The 18,989-nt window shown below is 37.1% G+C and overlaps 1 protein-coding gene across 6 annotated transcripts in view; it reads right to left on the bottom strand.

Annotated features, from left to right (window-relative positions):
• The window catches only part of LOC118278077 (klarsicht protein), a 309,718-nt gene that overhangs the window by 26,908 nt on the left and 263,821 nt on the right, over positions 1–18,989 (bottom strand). For 4 of the 6 annotated variants that reach the window (XM_035597141.2, XM_035597139.2, XM_035597140.2 and 1 more), the window contains 10 exons: positions 14,028–14,198; positions 11,733–11,888; positions 10,566–10,740; positions 9,596–10,167; positions 9,321–9,479; positions 8,814–9,050; positions 8,320–8,555; positions 7,841–8,216; positions 6,944–7,747; positions 4,940–5,036 (listed from right to left, as the gene is read on the bottom strand). In XM_035597141.2, coding sequence (XP_035453034.2) covers positions 4,940–5,036; positions 6,944–7,747; positions 7,841–8,216; positions 8,320–8,555; positions 8,814–9,050; positions 9,321–9,479; positions 9,596–10,167; positions 10,566–10,740; positions 11,733–11,888; positions 14,028–14,198 — 2,983 coding nt within the window. The remainder of the gene's footprint in view (positions 1–4,939; positions 5,037–6,943; positions 7,748–7,840; positions 8,217–8,319; positions 8,556–8,813; positions 9,051–9,320; positions 9,480–9,595; positions 10,168–10,565; positions 10,741–11,732; positions 11,889–14,027; positions 14,199–18,989) is intronic. The other 2 variants (XM_035597142.2, XM_035597144.2) reach the window with 2 other exon arrangements.

Here is an 18,989-nt window from a genome sequence, read left to right as displayed (position 1 = left end):
GGAAGAGGGATAATTGGGCCTCCATTTACCCTACATTGGATAAAAAAATGAATAGAAAAGAAATGCCACGACGTCCTAATCGGACAATATATATGAATCCGTCCCCAGTCCAAAAGAGGATCATTATGTGTCCATCATACCAATTAGGTGGCCTTTCCCGTCAGTCTATAGCTACTGTACTGCATTCCTAATGATTATACCTTTTTAGTGTGGAATTACTGCCATTATGGCTTGTCTTCTAGCAATTAGTAAGTGCTTAAGTAATTACATCTTTACCCTATTTGTTGTTTTGAAGAATTTGTGTTTGTTTATCGTGAAAGAAGTGATTTGGAATGAGTTTTAAGTGTTGAGTGAGTTTGGTTGTTGTTGTTAGTTAGCTCAGATATTATATATTTTTTGTGAGGGTTTTTTATCCTAATATTTCTTGGGTAATTTCTTTTCTTCCTTATATTATAATAGTGTATTTTGTTCGCCAGTTCGCTAGTTATTAAAATATCCAAAGAATTAATACTGAATGGTCTAGAATCCAGACCAAATTCTATTCTGAATTTGCTAACGAGGTCACAAATGTATTTGTAGGTTGTTTTTTAGTAGTCGGTTCTTCATTCCATGTTTAGAAATTTAACTTCTTAATTTTAATAATAAAAATATGGAACATAGCTGCACCGGTTCTTTGAATATCGATTTGATAAAAATGTTGAAAACTTTGAAAAATATAAAAAAAAATTGGAACATAGAATACGATACTGGAATACGGTATCGATCATAGAATACGGTATCGATTTGATAAAAATATCGAATAAAACATAGATTTTTTCTTCTTGCTATATTAAAAAGATGTATCAAAGTTTGCCAGTTATCTCAATTTCTACCCACGTTTCTCCGGCCTTGTTCAGATTGACATTAGCAGTGCAAACATCGTATCTATTTACTAGGCTGACAATAGTTGGCTCCATTGCCAAAGAATGCATTATCCGCCATTTTGTATTACGTCACACACATGTTCAACGAGTTAACCTTGTGACGTCGAAATAATTATCTTGGACTGTACATAGTATAATAGTTTTGTGCAATTAAAATTATAGTTAAATTTTGGGGTAAAACCAAAATAATAATTATATACCTAGCTTGAAATAAAATGATGAAACTACCAGTCAAATGCAAGTTTCTGACTTAAAAAATATATGTTGTTATTTTGTAGCACTCCCAGACTTCCTAGAATAACTATTTTTATGCTAAATTCCATCTAAATATATTTAGTAGTTTTGCGTAGGAGTTGCATTTTCTGTCTGATTTTATTAGTTTGTTTTCTATATTTTACAAACAATTATGTTATCTATTATCAATTTACGTTTGCTATTGTAAAATAGACCCTAAACCTTAAAGTCAAGATTTTTCTTTCTTACACTAAGAAATCAACACCAATAACATTTAATTGGCTGGTGCTGAGCAAAGACCTCTTCTCACACGAAGAAGGTTTGAGGATTAATCACCACGCTTGCTCAAGGCGGGTTGGCGATTTCAAACTTATAATTAGATATTACAGGTTTCTATACCTATATCCCTGGTGGTCTAAATAATACTAGAAACATGGCACAAATCACCAAACACCTATTAGTAGTGAATATTTTAATTCCTCTTTCCTGTTACATTATATCCGTGAAGTAGTCAAAACATCAAAGTGCTAATTGTTTCTGTCATGCTCTATTACCCTGAAGATCTGAGGCTTCCAGACTAGCTACCTACTAGCCGTGACCATCCAATGAACCATTGATCCGAAACACAAACTATACAATGGATATAGTCATTAGTACCTAGACAAATAGAAGTAGGAAAAGATAAATAGCCAAATAAATGCATGACTAAAATGTTTTATAGACTTTCGTATATAAGCAGGTAATATTCTTATATAATAATATGGTATAATTCCTATGTAAATAGGTAATATTATCTCTGGAGGGTTAATTAAGTATATTAAAAATTGTTTAGGCAGAGGATTTACTTTAACCCTAAGTGCTGCGGACTACCTAGCAGGTTTACCGCGGCTCCGGTTCGAAAAGCAAGAGTAGTAACAGGAGGGGTTTTAGTCGCTAAGAGTCTGACATTCTCTGTCACCTCGCCCAAGGCGGGAGAAGTCATTGGATGATTTACTCCCTATAAAAAAGACGAAAGACCATTTTATTGTTATTTTTTCTTTCTGGAATAGCAATAAAGACTTCTAATATAGTGTTGTTGACTATACTGTCAGTGAAAAAACCATCTTAACTTAATGTAACTCAGCATTAACCAAAAATCAGATATAGCATTTGATTAAAAAAATAACTCACTTTTTCGAAGTACACAACGCCTTTTCAACTCATGAACAGTAACTAATAATTTCGTGCTAACAAACATTTTTTTTTAAACACAAGTTTATCCGTCAAAAAACAGTTTGCTACTGATTCTAACTTACGCTCAAAGTTACTTCATCAAAACTGTTATTTATTTTAGTATTGACATACATTATGATGTCACCAATCAACTGCTTAGCTGTGTACATAGACAGGAAAAAATCTATGTTGATTGTTCCCATTAAACTCAGTGTTTCACGTGTATTTTGTAACGTTTTTCGTAATTTGACATCATTGTGTGCCTACTTAATTGAAATCTGGATTTGGTAAGACAAATATGAAGTCGGTTAAAAGAGTCTAGAATGGCAAAAAATGTTTTAATCTTTAGTTTTAATTTTAATTTTTAGGTAACATAAATGTTCTAAATTGAAATTAGAATGGTGTTTCTTTTTATTAAAATGTTTCATAGAACTATGTATAAATTGTTAACAGCCAGTCTCTTTTTTCCAAACCGTTCTATTTTTAAATATGGGTACAGCCTTCACAAAGGAGGTTTCAATATCATTTTTTCGCAATGTAAGAGGTGTCTACGTCAATACCTGAATGCATTTCAGTAATGCAACAACTATCAATTCTCCTATTTGTAAAAGTTACCACATTACTTGCGGACCTAGGTACACAGTATTATGCTAATAACTGCATTATCTAGTCTACACACAGTCTGCCAACTGCAAAGTTTGCATACAGGTGTCGCAATGTAGATTTTGGGGTTACACATGACTTATACAGTTCTTGCAACTTTTAATTATCACTGCTAAGGCATAAGGTTCAGATTCCTATGCTCCTCCTACGTAGTGGACTAAAATAATATTTATTTTGGGACATACATTTGTTAAAAAGAAAACAAAATGAACGCAGGGGTAACTCGTTCATGTTGTATTTTTAGATAATATTGTACACGTTTATAAAGCGTTTACTTAAGATTTTATCTACAAATAAACCTTTTTAAATGGGGGCTTCAGACTGAGTGCTTCAAGTCAAGATCAGAAGTTTTTTAAATGGTTATTTAAAGATATGCTATTAGCGTACGCTTACTTGTCACTTTTAAGATTTGAAGTAGTTACTAGTAGTAAAATGTTTCCGTTGTAGATATCATACACACTTAACTATCTAAATTCTAAGTTTAACGCCATCTATTGGGGAGAACACAGAAACTATTTCTTTAAAACTCGACAACGAATCAAATAAGTGTCTTTATTCGTCAAAGCACATACGGGGCTCGCAAAAAAAGGTAAGAGTGTCCACACTTTCATAGTTAGCGAGACCGTTCCGCTTTCGTAGGCAGAAATAGATGGAGACGAACGAATGCGCGTATGATCGACCGGCGTGTCGCCGTTTCCGGGATTCAGGGTTGTCACGGGTAATAGATATGATAAATATTTTATTTATTTGTAAAAGGAAAGAAAGTCCTTCCCTTTACGATTGTGTTTTAGATATTGTATAGTGTTATAAAATTATTTGGTGAACAAATTTCGCTGTAAAAAAGACACAACATCAAAGAATGTCATTCGACTTCAACGAAACTATAAAAAACTGAAAGTTTCTTCATAATTTTACTGACCAAATGTTGTTGCAATTGTTTGTTCTATTTACCTTATAGTAAAGTGAGCACCAACCCTGTTTTAACATCATAAACGCCTTCACATTTGTAACTATTTGCAAGTTTGTACTTCAAAGGAGATGTTTAAAGTGAGTAAAATCTGGTTACACTGCAGAAAGGTGTGGAATAAAGCTGTTTGTACTCATCTCATGGTAATTAGGCACAGAATTATGCTACAAGTATTATTATATTTAATGACAGCTAAGGCCGTTGACAGCTTGTTGATTTCTAAACTTTTGCAGAAACGTCAATCGTTGACGTTTAGAATGGGTAAACTGAAATCAAATATTGTTGATGTTTTTGGGCCTTCGAAAGAAATTTCAAATAATATGTGCTACATAAATGTATAAAATATATAACAAGAAAGTATATAATGACCAAACCTGATCACTTTTACACAACATCGATTCCCCACAAAACGGTTTCTGTACAACACGCAATTTGCAAACAAGACCAGCTTTTGGTATAATTTTACCTCTCTCAGGTTACAAATAAAAAAAAGAAAAACAAAAAAAAAAAACGAGCAAAGACGTCGTCTGAAAGTCCAAATATGGCGTCGGAGGTTGATCGCGACCGAGATTGGACAATAATCGGCGGGAGTTCGTTCGGAAACCGGTCGTAACATGAGTAACTGCGGTGTACGACCACCGAGTCACAAGTTTTGCATGGAACAAGATATTCAATGCTTGCAGTTGCGTTCATAATGCAATTGCATTGTCTTGTCATGTTCTTTTTTTAAATTAACTTTTTTATCGTGGTTAGAGCTGTCAAGTTGAGTGAATTTTTGCGGTGACCATTTGGCATGTTTGTGACAAACGTTGATAATTAAAATAACCTAAAATTAGAAATATTTTTTTTGTGCACCTCTGCCTACCCCTTAGGGGATTAAAGGCGTGACTATATGTATGTATGTAGAAAGATTTTTGTTTAGTTTGTGTTGTGTACTAACCTCTAACGTCACGTTGCAAAGTGGATGAAAGTGAGCCGCTTGCCAAGGCCGCATCTAACAGGTTGATATTTTCCCGGCAACGATTGACGATCTCCGTCTGTGCAACCAAAAAAATAAAGTTTGCAAAAACGAAAAATAAACTCAAAAAATAAACATTTAAGTTATATATTCAAGTGTTAACATAATGTATATTACACAAACTTAGTTATTAAATTACATCTAACTCACTTTATTATTATCCATCACAATCTTCGTTTTTGACATCTGACAACACCATTGAATTAAATTAATTTTTACATTGTGTGTGTGAGAGAAAAAACATGCAGCATCATTTTGTTCTATTCAAACAGATTTAAATTTAATTTGTTGCAAACAAAATACCCAAGCTATCACAAACTAAACGCCAAACATATTAGAAAAGCAGAAAAAGGCCCACTGCAATGGTAAGGGAAGAATTTTGACATTTTAACTATATGTGCTGACTTATACCATGTATATCTGTCTGTTGTGTAGTATTTAGAGTAGGGTGTTAATTGACTGAAACTCCAAATTAAATTTTTAAAATTTTGCATTTATTTTTCAACCATTTATACAAAGATCACTTGGTTCTTTAACATTTTGTAAAAAATAAGATCAATTAACAACCTATCCCTATTCAACATAATATTAATACATGTACAACTATTCCGTGAGATGTAGGAGTTCAGTCAAATCACAATTACAAAGGAAAATATTAATATTATGCCAAGTTTAAACGAAATATTGATACAAAAATACAACCAAAGATTAAGTAGAATATTGACAAAGTAATATTATCGTTAAGTACGTTAAATTATATCACTCAATGACAAGAATTCACGTCACTCAATAACGATGCACCAAGTATAGTAAATTAAATAATAAATTAATCAATATTTGAGCGATTTAAAATGATCCCCATTTCCGAACTGACTCGAAAACGTCAAATGTGACATCTGTCAATTTGACATTTCAAGTGTTTCAGACGTTAAGCTAAATGATTGCGAATGATTTTAAACCCAAGCGTTCATTACCTCAGCACCTAACTTATAGACTAATTATTCAATAAAATGTAACGCTTTCCCTAATACGCTGACTTGGCCTAGCACCATGTTATCACCACCAAAACGATGAGGATGATTAAAAAAAAGAAAAAATCAGGCAGTTAGTAAAACTACACAAATCACAATCACACAACAAACGATGTTAGTAGAAAGAAAAAACTCAAACATTTAATGGAAATGAATTAATTTATATGTAAATAAAAAATAGGATCACATCATGATAGTTTCACTCGTGTACTAAAGCCAAAAATACTGATCACATTCTCGTATAAAATAATTCTGAGCAAAAATATGTAAACTACGTAATAGTTGTGAAACTGTCACAATATTCATGAAATAAATTAATAAGTTAGTAAGTAATATATCCATATGTATACTGCGATAGTCAGACTTACGTATTCACTAGCATTTATAGATTCTAAACTATAAATGCCGCAGTTTGTACATTAACTTTAATTACAACTATTCACACTATAAGTACTCACGTCATATATTGGAATGTCTATAAGAGATCGTAGTTACCACCTACCTATGCATATCTGCTTACATTTTTACATGCATTTGTAAAATGCAGCCAAAACAAGCTGACAATTGACTATCAGAACAAACGTAACATTTCCTATAAATAACTATAAAAATGAGTTCGTTGTCAATGCGTATCTAGAGGCACGACTACGTATCTTTCGCGTCTGACGATCGCAGCGAACCTAATACGAATACTTACATAAATAATGATAAATATCACACAAGCCCAAGCCATATGTCATTGGAGATGTATGTAAACTATAACTAGGACGGAGAAGGCGGCGACGGCCAGGCAGAGCCGCGCGCGCAAGCATGCGGGGCGGCGCGTGACGCACGACGCGTTGTCGTCGCTGTCCGAATAGCTACTACTGAAATCGGTATCGAATTGTGTCCTTACGTAGTCGAAGGCGCGCAGCAGGTCGGGCTCGGCGTCGTGGCGCGCCAGCAGCGCCTCCGCCGCGCCCAGCGCCGCGCCCGAGCGCTGCACCAGCGCGCGCACCGCCTCGCCCTCCGAGCCCGAGTCCCAGCTGCGCCGCCTGTGCTTCGTGGGGCTCGACGACTCGTCCTCCGACTCCACGCTCTCTGTCGACCGCCGCCGCAGCTCTGACAACGCGATCTTCTGCAGTTCCGACTCGCCATTGTCTGTCCTCCTCCGCCTGCCCAGCGAGTCCAGTATATCGGGGCGGTTGTTCACCTCGGTGTACTCCAGCGAGCTGTTCACCTCGTCGCTGGTCATGTTTGAGCTGTGTCGTCTGCGGCTCAGAGCCTGGACGTTGAGCAAGTCGAATTCGGGCGATCGCTTGCTGTTTTTGCGTTCGCTCTCCGAAGGTTTACGACGACGGACACCTTCACTGCTTTCGATGCTAGTATTGTTTCTGGATCGCTCGAGACTGTCGAGGAGCGACTTTTTGCGTTCAGCACTAGACATGGACTTTTTGGGTTTTCTGGAGGGCGTTTCTATCGGCGAGTTTCTGGTAGGTCGCTTGTGTCGTGGGAGGCTTCGTTCTCTAGATACATCGGACGGAGGGCGGCGGCGGCGGGTGCCACTGGGGCTCTGGTCGTTCTCGGGCTGCGCTGACAAGCTGGAGCAGCAGTCGGACTGCGAGTCGAGGAACGCGCGGTAGTCGTCGCCGAACTCTAGCAGGCGGCGCGCCGCGTCTGAGTCTGGAGCTTCTGAATAGGGTTCCGAGTTGTACTTTTCCTGTAAAAGAAAAACGAAAACATTAAACCCTCTTCATTACGCAATATCTCAAAAAGAAACCTAAAAGTAACTATAATGAATGATGCTACAAACCTGATAGAAATCCCACGCTTGTTCAGAGAATGAGCTATGTTCTTCAGTTCCAGCGGTCACACTTTTGTCTACATCGGAGTCCTTGTCAATAGATAAGTCCCACAGCCGACTGGGGTCCCCTAAACTGAGGGCTATGAAGTTCCTCTCCCTCTCAAGGCTTCGAGCGAGTCGTGGCCTGACGGGTCCTCCAGCTGGGCCCAGTTTAAAGCTCGGGGCCACAGGCTCGGCCTCATTTTGTTCTGGAATGGCACTATCGGTTTCCCTAGTCGAGATGTGGGTCTTTTCGATGCTCTTGCGCAGGTGGGCGATGGTGGCTAGCTGTTGTTTGATTAGTTCCTCGTCGCTGTCGTTGCCTGATGTCGATGTTGTGTCGAACCTGATGGGAAACAAAAAAGATAAAGATAACGCATGACTAAAACTACTCCTACTTATTAGTCCAACAATAATTGACTTCTCTAGTGATATATTAATGTACAAACCTGCTCTTCCTGCTAGTAGCTGGATCACTGGCGGCACTCCTCTCATGTTTATCCTCTATCTCAGGGCTCAGTCTCCCGCAGAAAGAGAGGGACTTGACGAGCCTCTCTCCCCTCCGCACGGCGGTGTTGTTGCGTCTAAACTTCAACCGCTTTCGTCGTAACCAGCCGTGCTTGTCGCTCGCTTCCACGCACGACGTGCAAGCTTCTGTCATCGTGTTCGTGCTTGATACATGACCCTGGACCAAGAAAGGGGGAAAGTTAATTTGAGGGTCTAGATGAAAGTGGTAGATATGAAGGTGTATCTACATTATTTAATTATTTATAGCTTTGAATAAGAACGGTTTGTATTGATCGATATGACATTTTTAAGCGGTCTTTTAGTAATTTTTCAGGGTCTGCCTTTATTTCAAGGAAAACGGTTCAGCAAAAGGACAGGAATACTGGAAAGTAAGCAGCTTTTCAGATATACAATTGTAGTGTAGTGTAGCCAATACCTGTACAGTGGTCGAACTTCCACGGAGTTTGGAGTTCGAATTTGCTGGAGTAACTCTTTGTGGTGACGCGAGTGTGTTCAAAGCAGATTCAGAGATAGACATGTTGTGTGACATAGCGGCAACGTCGCCTGCTGTGGGCGTGGCCACGAGAGACGCGCCGGCGCCGCTCAGTTGCGATAGGCAGGAGACAGACCACGGCCGTGCACTGTTGCCAGCTCGCTTCTTACGGAGTGTTACCTAAAGCGAGAGTATGCCTCAACCATTTTGTTATGTACAATGTGCTTAGAGTTAGTCAATAATGTAGGTCAATCACAGTTATACAGTAGTATAATAGAATGAACCTTCTGGAGAAGACATTAGGGTTAAAAATTATTTTGACTTAAGTTATTTACTTATTATATTACAGTTAGCACTGATATTATCATTAAGTTGAATAAATTAGTGACAAGGACACATAAAGCGTTTACGATTTCAGTCTTTATATTGCGTTACTAAAGTCTATTTTACCTTGGCATGGTGTGTGGGAGTTACAGTGCAGGTAGAAGTGCTCATATCCATGGAGGAGTGAATGTTTCGTTCTTCGGATGTCAACGAGGTGTCCACTTCACTTTCGGTCGTGTATTCTCCTGAGGCGTCATAGCTTTCCGTACCCTGGAAGGAACAGAACTAAAAATGAAAATTGCAGAACTGAAAACACTGGATGGACTCATGCATTTGAAAAAAAACTTTATTCCTTAGTTAATAAGGACTAAATAAGAATGGAACGTGCTAAAGACACCAACCTGATTGTTATCACTCTTGCCTTCCGAGCTCTGGTTCAACCATTCCTTAATCCTTGACATTTTGTTCCTGCTCACATTCTTCCCGTCCTCATCAAACGACAACGGCTTGAAGCTCCTCGACCCTTTCTTCTTGGACAGCGCCTGTTTCTGCACCAGTTCCTCAGCCTGATTCACCAACCTCTCTATATCTTTACACCTTTCCACTCTCAGCAAATCTGGTGTCGACGACTCTAGCTTCGGTTTCGGAGAAGGTGGCTTATCCTTCTTTTCATCGAGAGGTAACTCGCACTGGATTTCAACGGATGACGTCATTATATCAGTGGAGTCTTCGTTCCCAATTTTAGCACCACCTACGTAGGTCCACTCTTCTTCGCTGGATTCTTCCTGTGATTTCTCTGTTTCGATCATTTGTCTGTCGGAGTCCGTGTCATGGTGTCTAAAGTAGAATGTAGCTAAATGTTTCGATTTGCGATCGGTTTGGTTAAATTTCGATGTGTCCACTGGCTTCTTCCTTTTAATAACCGTTGGAGGTGTTTTTAATTTATCCTCAATATTGACGTGTGTTTCCAGTCCTGTGGAAGAGGCGAGTGATGTAGCTTTGAAGGTGAATGCCGTCATGAGTTTGTTTATAAATTATTGTGCATGTAAAACAATAAGTACAATGCTATTATTTTATTATTTGAGTGCAAATGACTAGCGTTGTTCATTGAATTCTATTCGTGAATGTTTTTATTGTCTTTGGGGAATGAAGGGAAAGGGAAATTCTTCAATGCCTATTTAAAATATTTCACCATAAGAATAATAGGTAAGTACAGCAAGGCAATTTCTGCGACTTCCGACTTTCTACACCTATTCTATTTTAAATATATGACAACAAATGGAAGTTACTACGTGCAACATTTAGTACGTATTAAGTCCAAATTACATCAACCAAAAATAATCAGTTCTAGCAAAAATTATGTCATCTTACCATCCACATGATCTGTCGCAGGCACTGTCTGGTCCGTGGTCCTGGCAGTGACGTCACAAGCGCCAGGCACTCGTCTCTCGTCCGCCATGTTTGTGTACTTCGCTCTATCTAACTCCGACTCACAGTCCGACCCGAAGCCGCGCCACGTGTACTTTAACACATATTCTTGTTCCTCCTGCAAAGAAATAGTAAGGATTTGTAAGATTTGTTTGAAGACACACTACTCAGCTCCTGAGTATCAAATGGGGCAGAAATGTGATAATTAACACGTAGGTCACCGGGGACAAAAGTTAGTGGAGGATTTGCATTCAACAGATTTTTGGTGGCAGTCAAAGTATTAAGTACCAAATTACTACACCAAATTCTCCATACTTAGACACTACTGACAAAACGGCGAGGAAAACATCGTGAGGAAACTTGGTCTTATAATTTCCAATTATAAGTTTGAAGTTACCAACCGTGGTGATTAATGCGAAACCTTTGGTCAGCAAGAGGCTTTTCTCGATGACGATGATGATGAGAAAATTAAATGAGATGACTTCTCCAATTTAATATAAAAATGGGACGTGAAAGAACGCTTGTCTTGCCGTGTGAACAAATTTATCGAAGGAACAGTTACCCTTCCCAAAGTCTAGTAACGTCTGAGTATTCAATGTTTACCACTATGTTGCCTCAAGTAACTTTAAAGTTACAATGAACAAAAGTTGCAAAAATCATAAAGATTATACCTCTCTTTCTACTTTGTTGTGGTATTTTTTCACTCTTTCTATCTTTTTAAAAGGTTTTATTTAGCTTAACCCGTTTCTTTGTTTGTTTTGGTTTTAATAATTGGAATTTTACCCCCTTCCTGATGACGGAACGATCTGATATTAGGTACACACTTTTAATCTTGATGATATTTTTCAAAACTACCGTTTAACACAAAGAATTAATGCACCTAGCTTCACTGACGAACAGACTGATAGACTATTAAGTTTACCACCTAAGCCTTACATGTGGAAAGCAATAAAGTATTGAGTATTATTTATTTCTTTCTTTGTTGACCTTTCGAAAGTTTATGGTGTAATTGGAATAAATGATTTGACTTTGACTTTTATTTTTACTTATATCTGTATCTATATCTGTAGATATATCTATGTGTATTGATATTGTTATCTCTGAACTCACCTCTGACGCAGATTGTCTGCTATCCAGCGAGCTGTCCCGTCGTCTCGCATTGACTGGAGTTCTCTGCCTACGTGGGGACCCTCGCCTGCTCAGCCGCGGCTGCTTCAAAGCAGGTTCGTCGTCACTGTCGCTCGCAGCTTCTGCTGATATGCAGCCCTGGAATAGGAGGAGATGGTGGATCAGTTTAGGTAGTAAGCTGAAGCATATACAATACATGTTCCTGTATTTGTTGTTATCTATGGTTTTTGAAGGTGGGGGAATCATCCAATTACTTCTCCGACTTTGGGCGTAGTGAAAGGGAGTGTTAGACTCTTACTGACTAAAAACCATCTCGGTGTTACTACTGCTTTTGGCTCTGGAGGCCCGGTAAACCGCTACCGTCGGCATCAGCCCTACTGGACTTGATGGCTCTCCACGGTACTATATGTACTATGTCAGTGTCTGTCACTACATTGCATTCTTAATGTTACAGAAATAAGAACAAGAGGCTACCAAGAGAATGTAGTTTCAGGTAATTGAATATAATATTTTATAGGAGGAATGTTCGTTTACTGACAGACGGAGCAAACGAACAACTAGAAGCTAAATAAGAAGACTATCCACTATCGTTATCGTACTGATTGCAACTTTATTAATCTACAACTAACGTTCAAAGTCCTAATAACTCGCTCCCAAAAGGCATAGCACTCAATAGCGATCACACGCTCATATTGAACCACATACTAAAACGAAACATAAAACTCATCCAATATTTACAACTCCCATTCATACTATATTAAACCAAATCCATTTAAAATTTATTTATGACCAATAAAAGTCATTTCAAGATCCCCACAGCCACAAAAACGGTTGATATTAACCCTTAAATGAGCTGTTATGGTCTAAACTATCCCTATGCGAACTATTAAATGGGTCATCGGTTGCTTAGCAACGAGAAATCATAACAAAGCATGTGAGTGGAATTATTTATTTGTGGAGAGAGGACACGTGACTACTAACCCTTTAATGTTCTTGTGGGCTTAAATTGTACCATTGTTTTGAAGATATAGTACTATTTTGTCCTTGGTATTATAAGTGTTGTTTGGTTAAATAAATGTCCTGTTATTTTGAACAGTATTGAAATGTCAAGCCACGTTTATAGTATTTTAACGATAGGTTAAGATGAAATGAGTTATAGGAGTCTCTATGAAGATAATAATTAACATTTAGTTAATTGTCAACGAAACACCTTTAGCATTTAGCACGTATAATATTGCAAAATGCTCAATGACATTTTGAATAATGATTTTGAAATATACTGATAAATGTTGAACTTTAAAAGTATAAGTATCATATCAACAGCCTATAGAAGGCCACTGCTGACCAAAGTCCTCTTTAGAGAAGACAGAGAACATTTAAGCAAAAATCACCACGCTTGTTCAATGCGGGTTGGCGATTTCAAACTTACAATTAGAAATTATGAGCCCAGGTTTCCTTACAAAGATTTCCTTCACCGTTTGTCAGTGGTGTCTAAAAATTCTGAGAAAGTACATTATAACTCGGAAAAAGTCACATTAGTACTTTGCCGTTGGTATGTTTCGAAGCCGCACTCTCATGCATGAGAAGCGGGCGTCTTAAACCTTTAAGGCCACATCAGCTTTAGTAAGTATGTATTTGAAATTATTCTTTTTGGAAATACGGATAAGAATCTCAAAAATACCTAACATAAAATCCCACACTAAAAAAATAACCAACAACAAATTTACGTTTCCAATAAAAGATTTTGACATCATGACCCTATCGCCATTTCGCTCAATTACTTCAAAATGGCTGGGGATGAATCAATTTTCTACGCAGCTTGGGGTCTTTAGTGTTTGCAAACAGCACTGGGTGGTTGATTGGTCCATTGTGTAGCGTCAGTCAGAATCCTATTCACTAGGTATCAATAGCTGCATGGTCTTTTTGGTGAAAGGGGAATACGTACCGTCGTTTGTATTTTGTTGGTATGTATGGGATTTTATTAACGTGTGATTTTTCGATTCTGGGTGTTGGAATAATTCTAAGGGATACGTGTTTAGTGGTAGTCATTACTAGTCATCTACGAAATTCGGCAGTTAACTACAGAGTCATTCTAAGTGGAGGGCAACCTTAAGTCGATTTTTTAGGAATCTAACTCAGTCATTTAATGGTTACTTAACCCAGTCCTTAGCAATTGCTTTTTGAACAAAATCATTACTAAGGAATAGTTTAAGTAATCATTAAATTTCTCTGGGTGCGGCAGTTAACTACATAATAAGAATTCCATTGTCTCCATACCTGATTATCGATCCTAGCAAGACAGGCTTCCAGATGGCACTGCCACTCAATAGCCCTCAGGTAGAGCAGGTGCCACCGTCTCTCAAGCGCACGCGCCGCGTCTCCACCGCCGCACAGCCGCACCACCGAACTCACGATCCGACCGTGGCATTCCACGTCGCGTTGTAATACCTGAGAAAAGATAAAATATGAAGGTATAAACAAAAAGAACAATACAAATAAGGGTTTCTGAAAGAAGTTTGTCAAAAGAGCCTGATTGGTGAAAGAAAATACAGTCAACCAATCACAGGGCTAGATTTGAGATTCAAAAAATCAATTAGAATCTGGTGTTATAGTGACTTCGGTAATGGTATGAATGTAGTCTTATACATATTTGCTTCCTACAGTTTGTTTAGGTTGCTTGGATTTTTGTGCTCATCGGTTTCGAAATAAAGATCATTAATGATGATACCACACATATTTTAGAAGCAAATAACAAAACATAAGAGCCTAACAAACACAATGTTATCGATACTTATCAAAATAAGAATGCGGATCTCGTAATAAACAAGATCACAGTTCCGATACAAGTATTACTTGCGTAACACAGAAATAAGGCTTGAAAGAAGCCGACCCTAACTTTTATAAAAAAAGAAGAAAAAAGAAATAAAGTTTACACAATAAAAGATCACGGTGTTACGAAGACCGACCAATCAAAATTAACAATGGCTGTTGACACAATAACTCAAAGCCGTTTAGTGTGAAAAAAATAAATTTGAAAATCGAACAAAGGGCGAACGTGCTGTGGCTGTGGCGCACGCGCCTCTGAGTATGACGGCTAATATTACGGAGTTGATTCAACAATGGAAATATCTTTGAAACATGGAATTTCCATTTAAGAGTATAAGTATATTTTCCTGTACAGATATTTTGAAAATTCCTAAATAACTAGAAAAGTAACTCGTCTTGTTACCAACTCGTGGCCTTAAGAAGCGTGAAATCGAAAAGTATGCTTGTCATGACCGATCTGATGTTATTAATTCCATTAAAAATAAAGGCAGTATCAGCGTTACGTCGCACATTGGGTAAGACAAAAAACGTAACGAAGTTCTGAGTCAACTCGAAAAAACTATCAAACACTTTATTATCAGAATAACCATCTAAAAAGAAATAATCTTTTCAGATAACACTAAACCTGATTTTGAAGTGTTTAGTTGCAAGATGGCATCTTAAAATGTCAACACTGCAACTGGCAACAGTTTCATAGTTGCAGTTGAAGTTGCAGATGAATGACTATAGATTGGATCTGATGAGAGAAGCTGGTGAGACACCATGTAAGGCTTTTAGCTAAAGACCTAGATGACATTAATGGTGTAGGTAATATTTAGTACCAAGATAGGACTAAAGATAGGACAGTGAGTACTAGGAATTCTGAGTTAGGAATTTTATGAGGGTTTTTGATGTGTAATGATAAAGATCTGGAGTTACTTTGAGGTAATGTCAAAGTTGGGACAGCCATGCTTCGGCACGCTTCGGCTCGACCGGAGTGATACAACGGCCTCACAGAAAACTGACGTGAAACAACGCTTAGATTGTGTTCCGTTGTGTGAGTAAGGTTGCCGGAGACCCAATTACCCCCTTTCCCAATCTTCGATTGCCTAACAATCCCTAAATTCCTAAACCTCACAAGGCTAAAAGTCCAGTAGAACTGCTCGATTTAGCAATCGAGTGAGCAAGTCCAATTTGAGAAAATACACACAGCATAATTTCTATTCAAAATAAAATTAATCATAACACATGAATGCTAACGTTCATCTATACCATTATAGTACCATGTCTACATGGATCCAAGTCAAGATACCATGTTTCCCCTAGCGTTGCATTCATTTAAATTACAAGATAGATACCATTACATACCAAATTACAAATTTATCGAGATCGTTGTACGTCGTTTCAATTCCGATTGCATGGGAAAACGGAATCAGATTGGGAAAGTTGTTAGAACCGACTGTTGATGTTGCTTAATTCAAATCAGACATAATTTGTTTGAGAATCTTCCTGGATAGTTGAGAGATTTCACTGAAGTTTGTTGAAAATTGAGACTGGATAAGTTGCTATCATTCAATAGCTATGCAAATGATGCACGTAAAACTATTTCGTATAATATGTTTAAGAAGACACACACAACGATGGACAGTAATTTTGTTATCATGTGACCATATTTGGGTATAAATTTTCGCCGCCTATGGAAAATCGCCCACTCAATTCTTATATTTACTTAAAAACTCTCATTTCAATAAAAACAGTTTTGTAAACAGCATATAAAAGATAATTTTATTACTTCATCGTGCTCAGAATGTCATATAATTTTGACTCTTAAATAGGCAAACGGTATTTTTGATCACAAGTCGTTCTGCCGCCTCATTTACCTTTAAAATGAAAGGGACAGGTGATAGAGACAGGTGGAAATAAAAAAGTGGTGTTTACTTTAGTATATTTATATATTTTATAGCTTAAATATTTACCAATACGGCGCCATTGTCGCCCACACAAAAATAGATATTTTTTTATGTTCATTAACCACCTATGAAGTGATGATAATAATATTTTTTTTACATTTATTTTCACACACAATCTAAACTTCGTTGGAACTCGTAAAGATGTGGGAAGTATGTGACTATTTCTGGTTTTTTTATAAGTTCATTGATGCAACTAAATACGTGTGTATTACGAAATGCTATGATACGTTCCTATGGACATATTTCGTGTTATCCCAATATCTATCTGGTATTAAACTGTCAACAATAAAAGAATAACGCCTTTTTATTCTAAAACTGTAGAAATATAAACGGAGCCTTTTTTGTCCTACAATAAAAGAACAATGCTTTTTTATTCTGTGTTTAAATGTGAAAAATATAAACGGAAGCTCCTGATTGGCCGTTTAAAATTTTACCGCCAATCCACAAAATGACAGAACGTAAACACTAAATTATCTGTGGTCATATCAAATGCAACTATGGCGTTCTCAAGGTGAACGATGTCATTTGACATTTTCATTGCGATTCAAAACGTGATATGCCGATTTGTTGGGTTCGATCTCAGGTCTATTGAAACGTCGAAATGATTAGTAGTATCTTGGATATTGAATGCATGTTGATGATGTTATAAAATGCGTTTACAAATTGTTTGTTAGGTTTCACAATCGTGACACCATAAAGCTTTATCGGTGTCTTATTCCGAAGATATAAGGTCTATTTTGTAATGTATAAGTTACTGGTCAAGTACAATATAGCAATTAAGAATTTAAATCAAGGGCTTGCGTATGATTTATTACAGTATGGTACTGTTTTGGCGTTGTAACAAAACGTTTTGTCGTGACCACGAAATATGTTTTCTATCGAGATATAATCAAGTAGTTAGTCGAGAAGTCAGTTCCTGATCTTAATCTGTTTCTAATTGTTTCTATGCTATTGGGATGTGAAGGACAGAAGGCATTGCCTTGCTAGATTCGTTTTTGTATGCATTGGTACATGATGTATCAAAAACTAAATAGATTACTTTTTTAGGCTGGCAAGAACAAAATACGAATGACAGAAACGGATTTACAATCTATGGTCAAGCAGTGTTGCTATGAAGAAATTTGTTTCATACAGAAAATAATTATGTACATGTTAAGTGACAATTTATTGATGGAAAGGCGTTATCCATCAGTAATAAAGTTTTACTGGAGTATTAACATAAAGAAGCCGCCGAGAAGTAACTTTCTCTAGTTATTATTATAAAACGAATAAGTATTAGAAACTTACTAAAAGTTGCAACGTTTCACCGGCTATACTATTAGTCTTACAGAAATAGGCCTATTTATTGCCCAATATAACTTCACATCTAGCTTGTGAGTGAGATACATAAAATATCTAAAGAAGCATTACTTGAGACCATTTCGTATAATAATAAACTAACAACAGAAAACCCTGTTTGTAACACCTGTATCATATACTAAACATAGGTTCGTAAGTTCTGATTAAGACCCTGATCATCATTCTCTATTCGATCATTAAATAAAACACAATAATTTCTCTCCATTGAATAACCATACATTAGTTTCAAACAACATATTTCTTCGCCACTAGAAAATGGTGTCCGATTTCAATTGACCAATCGAGAAGCGCGCGCCGACTAAACGATGAAACCACAGTAAATCAGTTCACCATGGCGATAAACTCTTCAATAGGATTACACAACTTAAGAGCTTACCGTTGTGCTTAGACCCACGACTTTTATTTTTTATTACCAGTGCTGCAACCGTTTTGCTACCAAAATGGCGTTTTTTTGGTAGTTATAATATTACAGAAGCTATTGAATAAGAAATTGTTGAAAGAAAAGGTAAAAAATAAGGAATTGTTGATGTCGATGTTGATGAAAAAGTGGATAAAATTAAAATTGGATTAGCTGGTCACGACACGGATTTTGGCTGTTGTGTTATTTCTATAGGATTGAGAGTTATAAAAACGAAAACAGGAAAAGACATAGAGAATCCTTCAGAAGATACCTATAGCGATAACCTAGCACCTAGCTTCACTGACAGACAGAATGACGGACAATTCAATTTGACGTTTCAGAAGGGCCTAATTTAGGATTAATTGAAATAAATGCTTTGTCTTTGAAAAAACTCCAGTTCTATTTTATTAGGAGCTCTTATATCAAAGATGCTGTAATTCAAAGTGAAATTGATTGTCATTCTTAACTCAATCCATATCGCCACAGTCCGCTATTACCTCACAATTATGACATCTCTCGATATTTACTTTCGATATTACAACAATAGCCAAATCCGTTTCCTATGCATTGTGCTGACAATAATCATTGTATTCTACGTCATCATTACTAGCTGTACCACTATCATGTACCAGCATATCAACCTCCACCTTTCTATCAAATTCCTTTATTTGAATCTCAACTTTATCCTTTTCATTTAAAGTCGAA

Source organism: Spodoptera frugiperda, chromosome 18 (assembly GCF_023101765.2).
Source record: "Spodoptera frugiperda isolate SF20-4 chromosome 18, AGI-APGP_CSIRO_Sfru_2.0, whole genome shotgun sequence".
NCBI classification, from domain to species: domain Eukaryota; kingdom Metazoa; phylum Arthropoda; class Insecta; order Lepidoptera; family Noctuidae; genus Spodoptera; species Spodoptera frugiperda.
The sequence above is the reverse complement of the archived record's forward strand: the minus strand, read 5'-3'. Positions and strand labels throughout refer to the sequence as shown.